Genomic DNA, 13435 nt, shown 5'->3' on the forward strand with positions numbered 1-13435 from the left:
AATGAGGGGAATTTATCAAAACTGAAGAAGACAAAAACTGGAGCATGGCAACCAGTCAGCTTCTCTCTTCAGTTTTTTCAGTTAAGATTTGAAAATGAAAGAGAGAAGCTGATTGGTTGCCATGCACAGCTGCTTCAGATTTTCTCTGCTCCAGTTTTGATAAATTCCCCTCCTTGTCTTGTAAAGAAAAAGAACGTTCAGAGCGACCGTTCACAGATATTCAAAGACTGAAGGGCCTTGCATAGAGTTTATAAGTGACCTATGCTAAAGTTGCCAAAAACAACCCATAACAGAACATATAATAAGTTGGTATTACTGCAGAAGTCATGTGAATACGAGCAGTCCTCTGTAGACTTATTTTTTAAACAAAGCTATAAGGTAAATTAAACAAATGGATGCACCTGTAATCTGCAGCTGCAATAAAAACAGCAGTTTAATATTGGCCATGAGTATAAAGGAATGATTTTTTAAGCTCCATCACCTTTTTTGGTTATGCAATGAATTGATCATTTAAAGGAAATGTATAGAGGCTTTGGTAAACACAGTAATTTGCTTCTTTAAACAGTCCCAGCGGTAACCACCACACTTTTTGTAAGGTAAATGCCCGGGTGCTTATCCACAAAAATATCTATACAAATCCAAAGGAGATATAGAGGCACTTACGGGGCTCCAGCGGAGATAAGTCAAAGCATTAGCATTTTATTGTCAACATTTCGATGGAGCTCAGTTCATCTTTATCAAGTCTTAATAAAGACAGACTGAGAGTGAAACATTGACAATAAAATGCTGATGCTTTGACATATCTCCGCTGCAGCACCCGTGAGTGCCTCTATATCTACTTTTAATTTGCTTCTTTATTATGGACAGGAAAATGTTTGTTCTTTCTTCTTTTCTTTTTTTTTTTTAAATTAGGTTAATTGCAAATGAAAATTTCTTAATCTTATAATTTTTTTTCCAGTTTTGTAGTTTAAGCTAATTTACACACAATTCTGAATGAGCCATAGAAGTAACCCATCCCCTATCACTTAGCTTAATCTAAAGTTTCTGTCAGATAGGGGCCATTCTAAAAAGGGAGGTATTTTTGATGTACTGTCTCTTTAGCTAACCCATAGTGCTCTGGGAATTCTTTGTCATCTATTATATGTTTAATTGTTAAAGTAAAATGTATGATATATATATATATATAAAACATAAACAACACCAATTAAAAAAGTATAGTAAAACTTCCCTTCAAAACCTACTCATTATAAACAACGTTTTCTATATCTTGCTCTGACATGAGTTAGGAAATGTGGTTGAAATTGATAGAAAAAAAACGTGTGCACGTAAATGTGCAACTGCTAGAGCCCCCATCTGGGTCTCCACCGGCTATCACTGTTTTTTTTGTTCTTAGAGATCAGACCTTGTTCCTCATCTCCTTGTTTAAATGGAGGGACCTGTGTGGAGTCAGGAATCACATACACTTGTTCTTGTCCTCCTTGGTTCACAGGAGCCCACTGTGAGGATGGTAAGTATCTGAGACTAAAAGCCATATTGGGTTTAGTAGGTAGTTAGTAGGTAGAGGTTTTCATCCTCTTGCTTATTGTCTCCAATATCTGTTTCTAGCTATCAGACCCTGCTCATCAACTCCTTGCCAGAACGGGGCAACATGTGAAGATGTGGGTGATACATTCAACTGTCTATGTACCAGAGGGTTCACAGGAGTGAACTGTGAGACAGGTCAGTAGCTTTGACATGAAAAATGATTTATTGGTTGTTGGTGTGAATATGTGGTAGGTTTTTAGCTCACAGTAAAATATATAAAATGTTATACCCACACTGAAAACTTTTCTTCCCACCATAGGTGATATTTAAGAAATCCTGTCATAGGGGAAATATGTTGGCTTTAGTCGGACCTGGAACAAGTATAGGGATAAGGAATTCTGACTTTTTTTTTGGTAGATGTTTAGTAGATGTTTGTTTCATGTGCGTAGTCCTTCTCAGAAGTAAAGGAGCCACACACATTCATTTTCAGAAGGAAGCCATCAGTGGCAGAAACCAGGAGCTATTCTATTTGACCCTTAGAAAAACCAAGAACTCATTGATCTTGGCTATATTTCTTTGTGATTGATCAGACTGTTACCAACTGAAGTGTTTACCTTTTCTCTTACTTGCATTTTATTCTCAGAACTAAAGCCATGCTTTTCTTCTCCATGTCTGAATGGTGGCCTCTGTAAGGACGTGGGTTCTAGTTACAGCTGTCTGTGTCTGCGTGGGTTCACTGGACAACGGTGTGAGACTGGTGAGCTGTTCTTTGGTTTAATCTGCATTTGCCTTTATTCCTCCTATTAGTTTTTCATATGCCCGAATAGGTAAAATGCCCTTCCTGGTATATGACTGACATTGATATGGTGTCTTCAATTTGTAAGAGAAGAACTTTAGTCTTATGGAAATACTGGATACTGTAATTAAATGAGGAACTTTTCTAATCAGTTATAATGACAGCAATTCTGTAAAACACCATAAGAGATATCTATATTACAGCATGGGAGCTTAGATGTATTTTTTTTTCTGGTTTGGGAATGCTTAGCTATGGCATGTTGATGTGGAGTAGGCACACAGCTCTCCCGGTTTTTTTTCCCCCATTGTTCATTATTGTGACTTTATCTTTTCAGACAGGGTTGCTTTTTCCTGAAACTGCTTTGCACTTATGTTCACAGTTTATATTGTTTAGTGGAGTCTGCCTTCATAGGGACATTGGAGGACACATTTTAAGCATAGTTCATGTGCAGTTGCTTTCTGGGAGAAGGCATCTATAGTGTAGTGTCCATAACAGCGATATCACATCTGACCGCATAGTATAGTTGCATTGCTTATGTACATTTATATATTTTTTTTATTGCATTCTAGAGTTGAAACCGTGTTATTCATCACCATGTCTAAATGGGGGGATGTGTGAGAATACCGGTGATACGTATCGGTGTGTGTGTCATCAAAGGTTTACAGGGAGACACTGCGAAACTGGTAAGAATGGGAAGATTATCTTATTAACAGTTGGTGGAGTTAGACTGCACACAGACATTATAATAAGGGTACTTAGTGGGCAGAGTTCCACGCTCGTTACTTGTGAGCCAGTTTGGCCGAGCTTACAAACAGTGCCGGTGCTAGGATTCTTGCCTACACAGGCAAGGTGCATTTTTGCGCCGCCCCCCCCAACTCCGACGCCCTGTAAAAACAGGGCATTTTGACAAGTACTTGTACTTGTCAAAATGCCCACAAGTAGCTTTTGTGGCAAGGGTAAAGGAGTGGAGCAGAGATTGCACCTGATGTCAGCTTTTGTGCACTGGAAAAACAGGAAAAATTACGATTGGATCAGGTTGACCTGCTCAATAAACTGTTACCCCTGACATCTGGCTGGCTTGGGGTACATGCACAGACATAGGATCCGCAGACTCTCATCAAATCGTTGTTTGTACCCTTATGCCAACAATAGTAGGTGGTGGTATGATGACCTGTGTCAGTTTTTATAAGTTCTATGCCAGAATGCACCACAAAAAAACTGGAATCTGACTTGTTTCTTTTGGGGAGTTTATGTAGCCATAGACATGAGGTGATGATAACCTGATCTAGCTGTTTTTGGCCAAAGCAGGCAACAGACAAACTGTATGTCTTTGGGGACCATGAGACACCACTGGCTCGCTGAGTGTAGGTGTAATGATCAGCTGAATAGGTGTGAAAAAATTACATGATCGCCATTCCATTACCAAAGATAAACATGTACGGAGCTGAGCAAACATGTTTATTGGACAGGTGGCTAAGATACAAGCCTATGGGAAGTCTTGTTTCTACATGGATCTATGGCCAGCTTTGGTGTGTACCAGTTTTCCTCATACCAATAACTACATTTAAGTAATCTATATAACATTCAGGTACTGAATTAACAAGTAGCCTGAATGTCTTTAAACCTTCTTGATGTTATTGTTTTCTTTGTGCTTTTAAGTGTATGGTTTACTGTAGTTTAATACACTGAGTGGCCAGATTATTATGACCACCCCATCAGTACTTCGTTGGGCCACGAGATGACTTCGTTGGGCCGCCTCGTGACTCCCCGAGATGTTGAAAGGTGATACGAGGAATCTGACACTGCACTGTTGCCCTTCTGTTGTCTTGTACCAGTCTTGCCACTCTCTGTTCTGCCCTAACATTGACTAGTCGCTGACGGCCACAATTCGCATGTTCAGACCCAGATTTTCGGCTGACAGTCCAGTCTTTAAACACTTGAAAACAGCTGCTCTTGAACATTTAACGAATTTGCTGATACTCGCTCCAGGGCTTGAGCGCCAAGAATCATCCTACGTTCAAAGGCTTGTAAAATTGCGTTGTTTACCCAGAAAAAAATCACTTCTACTGTCGTGGTAAACAACCTGCTTCCCTATTTATAATGGTCTGGCGCTCTAGCAACTTTGCCCTTCAGCGCAAAATTATAGCTAATTATAGCTAATTTGCCTACAAACGTCAGGTGGTCATAATAATCTGGCCACTCAGTGTATAATGAATACAACATCTTATAACATGCAAACCTCAATCATACCCTTTGCTTCTTCATACTGTATATGGGAAATGAACAGATGATATGAGGGTTTAATTGATAAAAGCTAATAGTGGTGATCTAACAGCAGTGTGCATTCAGCTGCTATACAAAAATAATTTGTAAATCTGGTCACATACAGTCAGATTTGGATTTGTCAAATAAACAAAATATACCAATAACTACCCACTGACCCATATAGTCAATTTTTACTATGTCCACCCAGTAAACCCTCATACAGCAGCTATAGGTAAATTTTGTGGACCAGACTCTGTTTGGTTCATTTATGCCTACATTGAGGATGAAATTAAAAATGGCAACCACCCAGTTCATTTTATACCTAGTAGGGTGCAAATGGGCTGGGCAGTTCACAATACAATACAGTATGAAAAGTCCCAAAGCACACTTGGCTACTAATCAGCAAAAAAAAAAAAAACCCAACAAAGTTAACTGCTTTAACACTTTGTGTTAAAAACTGAGGTTTTTGTTGCATACACTTGTAAATATTAATGAAAGCCACACTGCCCCTCCAATGTATCTTTTTAAAGTGTAGTACCTAACTCAAGTTCAACAGAGCTCCAATCTCAATACATATATAACATTAAATTTATTAAAGGTAGGTACACTCGTAGTTAGCCCATTCCTCCTTTCAAGGTCCAGGGTCACACTAGACCCTGGACCTCAAATGGCTGCTGTTTTTGGTGATTGGCAGATAAGGGCACTCAGGCATTTTTGTATTGCAATGTTCTGAGGGTAACAGAATCAAACATTTTAACAGTGATTAACAAGATATTGTATATGGAAATTTAACGCAACCATGGTGGTATTTTATGGGGGATGTTTAATTAATTTGCCTCCAGTATTTATTACCCTCTTTTATTCCACTCCATCATCGTCATGTTTATAGTAAAGGAAAGAATGCTTACCATGTTATAGGGGTTTTCCAACTTTATATTACAATTACCGCATATGTGCCCTGATGCAGCTTGTGACAAATCAGTGGGTTTACCTGTCTGGGTTCCTGCTGTTGTTGTTTTTATTATCAGCTAGACAGATACTCTTATTTTGATTCATATTTAATGTTTCAAATGGAGCCAGTGTTCCTTAAGCTGTGCCATATCCAAGGGCAAAGAACACAGACCTGGATGATATTTGTTTAGTCAAGCAACATGACTAATGTCTTCTATTGATACATCTTACATTCTTTATGAAATGAAAAGGTGTGGCCGACTGTTCTTTCTTGAGCTATGTAGGAACTATGGCAACCTATTTGTAGTGGCGGGGTCTCAATCATTTTGAAAAATAAAAGGTGTCGTCTGAGTGAATCATTACTCAGGACAAAGAGGAGCAATGGAGTGTAGGCTTAGTACATATGAATTGCACTATAGCATAAATTCTATATGTACCAGATAAAGAGACATAACCTGTTGTCTAATTTATAATGTGAATGAAGGTAATTGTCTCAAGAGTCCAAAAAAAACTTATTTGGCTACACAAATGATGACAAGAAGATATGCACAGCCAACACCTTTCTGGGGTCAGGAATCCCATTTATCAGGTCTTAAACAATGGACTCTAAACTTACAGCCCCTGCAGACAATCCTTGGAGAATGGAAAATTCAATTTCTCGATCGATTCAGCATTTGTACAAGTAACATTACTTGTACAAATTCTGAACTGCTGGTGAAGATCTTTTCACAAGGTTTTTTTGAGCTCTTGAGACAATTACCTGACACTCTTTTTTTAGTCTTCATTCAGATGGATTTCTCATTCTGGGCGTCCCCTCCCTCTGGAGGGTCCCTCAGTTCGTGAAGAACTGCTGCAACCAAGCCATCAGGCTAATATTGCTCCTATCTGGGTAGAGAAAGTTCGTGGTCCAGCCCCCCATCCTTACTCATCCTTGGTCTTTATTATAATGACAGTGACAGAAAATGTGTTTAACCCCTTCGTGACGGGAGACGTACACTGTACGTCCAGCCACAAAAGACTCAACTCAGGAGTTAAATCTTAAAAATGCATTTAAGTACCTTAACTATTAACAAAAATGTTATTGTAAAAAAGTATTGAGATTGTAGTGCATCACGGGAACAAGCTTGGAGTGGTGACTACTTTACAGCACACACAGGGACCATAGGGAACAAAAGTAGCCCCCCTCCAGTAGGAAGGACAGTGTCTGCACCAATTCAGAGATGATTTGAGGATTTACAGGCGAGTGATACACAAATAAGATAGATTTTTGTTAATAGTTAAGGTACTTGAATGTATTTTTAAGATTTAACTCTTGAGTTTAGTGTCACTTTAAGCCATTACCGTTCACCACAAGTAATCATCTGTCACTGGATAGGAACATTCCTAGAATGTTGACAAAAGACAATTCAGTAATTGACTTTTGTTGAGCTGGCAGAGCCACACACTGTAAGAATTTCAGCCAATTCCTGTAAATTGACCAAAATTCTAGCGGTGTCCAGCCTTAGTAACTTTCCATTCCCCTCTGAGCCACCACTGAAATTACAAATCTAAGTAAGAGAGTCGCAATCGCCTTGCTGCATCTATGATAATGTAATATTATACTGTAGATCGGAGCTCAAAATTTCAAGTCCTGAGCTACCAGCCAGGCCTAAAAGTTACTCGCCACCAGTTGCCCCACCTAACCCCTACCCTGCCCCGGACTTAACTCCGCCAGGTCAGTAATGTGACGCACAGCGCAGAGGTCAGCGTGACGCACAGCGCAGAGGTCAGCGTGACGCACAGCGCAGAGGTCAGCGTGACGCACAGCGCAGAGGTCAGCGTGACGCACAGCGCAGAGGTCAGCGTGACGCACAGCGCAGAGGTCAGCGTGACGCACAGCGCAGAGGTCAGCATGACGCACATCGCAGTGTGACGCACAGCGCAGAGGTCAGAGTGACGCACAGCGCAGGGTCAGTGTGGCGCACTGCGCAGGGTCAGTGTGACGCACTGTGCAGGGTCAGTGTGACGCACAATGCAGAGGTCAGTGTGACGCACAATGCAGAGGTCAGAGTGACGCACACCGCGCAGAGGTCAGAGTGACGCACACCGCGCAGAGGTTAGAGTGATGCACACCGCGCAGAGGTCAGAGTGAAGCACACCGCGCAGAGGTCAGAGTGACGCACACCGCGCAGAGGTCAGAGTGACGCACACCGCGCAGAGGTCAATAGATATCTGTATATCTATATATAGATATATATAATGTTCCTTTTCCTTACATCTTCTGAGGGCCTAGGAGGGCAGTTGAGATGCTAAGCTTGTTATTTAATACAAATCTGCCTCTTTTTTTTCTAGAGATTACACCCTGCTCTTCATCCCCGTGTCTCAATGGTGGAACGTGCAAAGATTTGGCTGACAGCTACACGTGTTTGTGTACTCAGGGGTTCACAGGAGATCATTGTGAAACTGGTGAGGAAATCACAAGGCTGTAAGTAAAAGGCACATAAATGAGCAGGAATACTTTATCATAAAAAAAATTTAAAACCTTTTTTTACATTTATAGGAAAATATATTTGTGTTCCTGACTCTGTTATTTAGAAACATAAAGGGCCTATTTATACCTATCTATTGTGGTGCATTGTATTATTGCATGCATTACCGCAACGCACCATACACACATTAGTGCTATGCGGTGGCATTCATTTCTAATGGCACCCCAATGCCCTAGGGGCCCATTCACAACATTTCACTGTGTGTCATGCATACTGGGGTGTGCTGCAGTGGCAATTTTTGTGAATGGCACCCCAAATGCATCTTCCCAAAGGAAGTGTGCTGCAGCTCATCGCAGTACTTAGTAACACACTGCCATGTGTTGTGATGTAGTACAAAAAAATTGCAGGTCTGATTTTTAGATGCCTTGTGCTGTGTTTAACCGAATGAGCTGCCTTGACGCAACGCAGGCTAACCCACAACATTACACATATTAACATGCTAATGTTAAATACACTGCAACCGTCTTACCTCACCGCAATGGGCAGCCTAGGTGTGAGCGGGCTGGTAGTAAGGAAGTAGTTAAGATATAAAATTAAACTTAATGGTTATACTAATAATGATCTTGACTGGACTGCAATCTTTCCCAGGGCTATTGACACTATAAATGTGTTTAACTCTATGTACATAGCTCTCCAACTCATTGCTGAAGAGCGATGATCCCCCACAGATTTGGGGTTATTTAAATTTTCAGAATTGCTCAAGGGGCATTAAAGGAAACTAGTACTGAGAACATACTGCACATATTCTGCCTTTGCATGTTATCTGACTGCTGTGTTCATCTAAAAGTTTAAATGTTTTCATTCACTAACCCAGAATGAGTATGCAGATGAAGAGTTTTGACATTTGACTGACATCTCTGGCCATACGCTTGTTCTACATCAGTTTTTTTTAGCAAGTACTGTGGCCAGACAGACAATTATCATTTTTAGAAGGAGATCAGCAGTGGCAGCCCTGTATTTATCTCAGTACAGGTTTCTTTAATTGCATTAAGGTAGGTTTGCTGCACTCGGAAACATTGCGTCTTCCTCAAAATCCTAGCCTTTATGCAGCCCTCAGAGACTAGGGTTGGATAACATTACTGTATCTTGATGGCATATCTCTGTTTTCATCTGGATTTCTATGAATATGTATATTTCTGTCTCTTCTAGAACTCAAGCCTTGTTCTTCTGCTCCTTGTCTGAATGGAGCATTGTGTAAGGATGTAGGTGAAAGTTACAGCTGTGTATGCAAGCGTGGATTCACTGGGGAGCACTGTGAGACAGGTAACATCATCCCACATGTCTTATTACTCTAACATTGTTGAAAGTAGTGGCGGAACACTCTGTAGAGACCAACGGAAATAGGGAGCAAGAATGGCTGCCAACATTACTATTATATAGATAACTAACACAGTATGGAGAGTGCCACAAGCAGAGCCTAGTGCCCAAAGGTCCTGCTTATGGCTTCCAAAGCTGTTGCTGAGGACATGCCAATCCAGATAGTCCCAAAAAGAGTCCAGCTCATCTTGATTAAAGGAATAAAATGTAAACTTTTTCTCAGCAGAGAAAAGAAAAATGTTCATCCTCCTAGGGCTCTTACCAAAAAGTATTTATATAGCATTATATCAACTGGTCACTTTTTTTATTTGTCGGTGTCCAAATACTCCTGTAGGTGGCAGTATAACCCAGATGTCTCTGAATTCTGTGTCCCCCAGGGAATGAACATATGTTTATGTGTTGGTATAGGACGAGTTCCATTGATCCATGTTCTCTAATTTTGTCTGCTTTTTAAGAACAATTGAAAGTGTTTTGTTTTGATTTTCTGGGGCTATCTATAGTATCCATATACTTTGAGGGATTTTTTCTAAATCTTTTTATAGAGATAACATGTTGGATACTGATACCTGAGGGTAGGGAGCAGTGACGTGCCGTTGCTTCTGTGCAGGGTGAGGCCCCCCCCAGCCCGCCGAAGCTCCGCCCCGCAGAAGCCCCCTCCCAGCTCGGTAACAAAGCTGTGTGGGGAGGAGGAAGGGCAGAGACAGGGAGGAGCCTCCCTATCCCTTCCTTGCTCGTCACTGCTGAGGCATCGAGATGGCCTCAGTGGGCTTTGCCATTGGTTCAAGCCATCCACAGAGCGCACGCCTCTAACACAGAGTAGAGGCTGTGACAGCTCTTGCCTCACCATGTTGGGTTGCACAGTCGGTGGGGAAGCCTGCTGCTGTGTAACCTAACTACCTGTCAAAAGCCGGATGCAGCGCTGCCTGTAATTAACATGGACGGCGCTCCGTCCATGACAGGTTACATCACGGGGAGGCTTTCCCTGCTGTGTAACCTGCTAGAAGCCGATCTGAATGGAGAAAAAGCTGTCCGCTTCAGACTTAAAGCTGACACTTTTTTTCTTGGTTTAATAATTTTTGTTTCTTTTTTAGAGATCAAGCCCTGTGCATCATTTCCTTGCCTAAATGGGGGGACATGCAAGAATCTGGAGGATAGTTACAGCTGTGTGTGTGCATGGGGGTACACCGGTGAACGCTGCCAGACTGGTGAGGAGACTTAGAAAACTCTTAAGTTAATTGAAATATGTTTGTGTTTTGTTATTTAGTCCATCAACAGAACAGAAATAAATACATTGCTAAGAAAAATCTCTTGTGCTAAATAAGGGCCATGTCCAGATAGATCACACAGAAGGACCTGTCAATGCGTAGTGCTGCAGCATAAAAGGTGTTATATAGCGTGCCACCTTCAGTCTGAACCACTTATAATGTTTCTCTTACAGACTTAAGCTGTTTCTTTGGAGATTATTCTATTCTTTTTATCATTCCAGTTTTGGTAAATGTTTTACTATGGTACACGTAAATAAGTTTGGCACTAGAGTCCATGCACTACATCCCCAACATTGAAAATAATTAGTAACTAGAATGTTAGGTGATGGGGACTTTTCATGTGCCACAAAGATTTAGACACATTTTGTTGTAAAAATATATATATATATATAAATAATTTAAAAAAAAACTCCGAAACCAAACACATAGGCTTGACTTGAACATATATTACAAATATAGATCGAGCAATTATATGGTGATATGAATGGCTATATATGATTAATCAGATATAGCCATTCACACACCCACCATATATATAGTATTATCATCAGCATGAATAAGTTGTACTATACTATGATATTCTATGCTGTTCTATGGTAAAGATGGAAAGGCAGAGTACAACTTTAAAATACTTTTAAAATGAGGAACTGTATACAACAATGTATTAATTTTACCTTATATATTTACATTGGGAGAGAAGCTGCTTATCAGTTTTGCATGGAAGATGGAATTTTGTTCATGTCCAACTACCTTTAATTTTACTGAAATATTGTATTTTATTGTGCAAACACCTCAGCTCACATAGAGCAGAATATGAGTAATTCCTGTTGCATCATGGGAAACAGCTGTTTTATTTTTTATATTGAAAAAATGCTATGCTATATCAGGTGTTGATTCATTTTGTTTTTCTGCATTTGCCTAACTTTTAAAAGCATACATCATACACAGTAACTGTTTAATGATGTGGTGATTGTTGTTTGGAAATTACATTGGTTTTATTGTGTGTGGCCAGTTTAGATGGAAATAATGTGTAGGAGAGTTTTTCCGTAATATTTCTTCTGCCTCTAGAGATCCAACCATGTTCATCCTTTCCTTGCCTTAATGGGGGCATTTGTGAGGACACCCCTGATGGATTCACCTGCTTGTGCAGACAAGGATACTCAGGCATTCAGTGCCAGACAGGTGAGATGGGCACTCTCTATGCTTACTGCCAGCTAGTGATGTTGGTGATACATGCTTGCTGTCCACCACATGTATAGGAGTTTCCCATAGGGATATTGCAAAGATACTAACCAACTCTTGTATATCTCATTTTATTTAGAGATTAAACCATGTTCTTCATTTCCATGCCTGAATGGGGCAATGTGTAAGGATGTGGGTGCTAATTATATCTGTGTGTGTCCTCGAGGATTCTCTGGTTCACACTGTGAAACAGGTAAAATAACTCTTGTTCTACTTTTTGGGTCAGAGCCATAGCCACTGTCTTCAGTTTATGTATCTGCTATTCAGGCAGATGGGTGCTGAGAGTCAGGTTAGATCTAAAATCAATATTCTGTAAGGGATACCTTCCATTTTGATGTTCACATTTATTTTACTTTTCCATGTGCAGTCATTGTATTAAATTGAGATGTAGAGGTAAAGCATCTAATGCAGGCTCTCTGGGATTCAACAAAGTGGGTTTCTGTCTGCTATTGTTTTCAGTGCGTTTATGCACTCATACATTTTTATTATGAGAAGATGCAGTAAAGTACAACCATTGCGTAGTGCTGCAAAGAAGGATCAGAGCTTGAGTAGGTAGTGAGTAGAGATGAGCTTGAGATTGGTGTGAACCCAGCTCACCTGCTGAAAACTATGATGGCCACTTTCCCCCATCCCACCCCCATCATTTGCAGCAGTTTCAGTGGGGACATTCACCTCCTCTCCGTGACGTATAGCTGCGGGATGGGGAATAATGCCTCTCCTCTGAATGGGCTGTGAGGAGGGGGTGGAAGTCACAGTTTTGAGCCGGCTTGATCACATCCAGGCACCAAGTCCAGGGTCATCTCTAGTGGTAGTAATTACTCCTATGTACATATATAGTTACAAAATATACATAGAAGTAAGGCTTTTATAGTGTTGGCACACACTGATAAGGTTGTTTGCATTAATCTGATCTCTTTTTCATATTTAAAAAAAAAAATAACATTATGAAGACTGTACATTCCCTTTACTCAGTTCACTATCACATATTATACATGTGGTACCCTTTTCTAGGCAGCCAGTGACATATGTAATATTTCATGGTAATCAAAGGGTTCAAACAAGTCTACAGCTGCAAAGGTTTCTGCAAGGTTTCCATTTCAGCACCTGTCCTGTCCATTGACTGTAAAACATTTACATAAAAATGCTTTTACAAAAAGTTTCAAATTTAGGCTTAGCTGTCTTTTATTAGCACAATACATTTTTTATGTTCTATGACTGGTTGGCATTTTTGGGTTTTTCTGCACTGAGTTTATTGTACTTTTATAGAAAATATTGTTAACGTTCTCATTAGATGTACAAAAACAACAGTCCCATGCTGTAATTGTATAGGTCCTGTCTTTTCAGAAAATATATGGTTTTGGAAAGTGGGAGGTGTCTAACAAATGTGAAAGATGGTCTGGCCATCTAACATAGAAAACAGAAGGCAGTACCTGGCTGCAAAAGGGTTAAATGGTAGCAAAGTCCTACTCCAGCAGGGTTACCTTTTCTTTAAACATGAATGTATTTTGAATGTATAACATTCATTGGCTTTTTTTCTACTTTTCTAG

General features: G+C 40.3%; 1 protein-coding gene across 1 annotated transcript in view; it reads left to right on the top strand.

The window, feature by feature from the left end:
• The window catches only part of SNED1 (sushi, nidogen and EGF like domains 1), a 100248-nt gene that overhangs the window by 51367 nt on the left and 35446 nt on the right, over positions 1-13435 (top strand). The window contains exons 9-16 of the mRNA XM_018567900.1: positions 1394-1507; positions 1606-1719; positions 2168-2281; positions 2890-3003; positions 7868-7981; positions 9214-9327; positions 10473-10586; positions 11968-12081. Coding sequence (XP_018423402.1) covers positions 1394-1507; positions 1606-1719; positions 2168-2281; positions 2890-3003; positions 7868-7981; positions 9214-9327; positions 10473-10586; positions 11968-12081 — 912 coding nt within the window. The remainder of the gene's footprint in view (positions 1-1393; positions 1508-1605; positions 1720-2167; positions 2282-2889; positions 3004-7867; positions 7982-9213; positions 9328-10472; positions 10587-11967; positions 12082-13435) is intronic.

Source organism: Nanorana parkeri, unplaced genomic scaffold (assembly GCF_000935625.1).
Source record: "Nanorana parkeri isolate BGI_ZX_2015 unplaced genomic scaffold, ASM93562v1 scaffold1114, whole genome shotgun sequence".
Classification (NCBI taxonomy): domain Eukaryota; kingdom Metazoa; phylum Chordata; class Amphibia; order Anura; family Dicroglossidae; genus Nanorana; species Nanorana parkeri.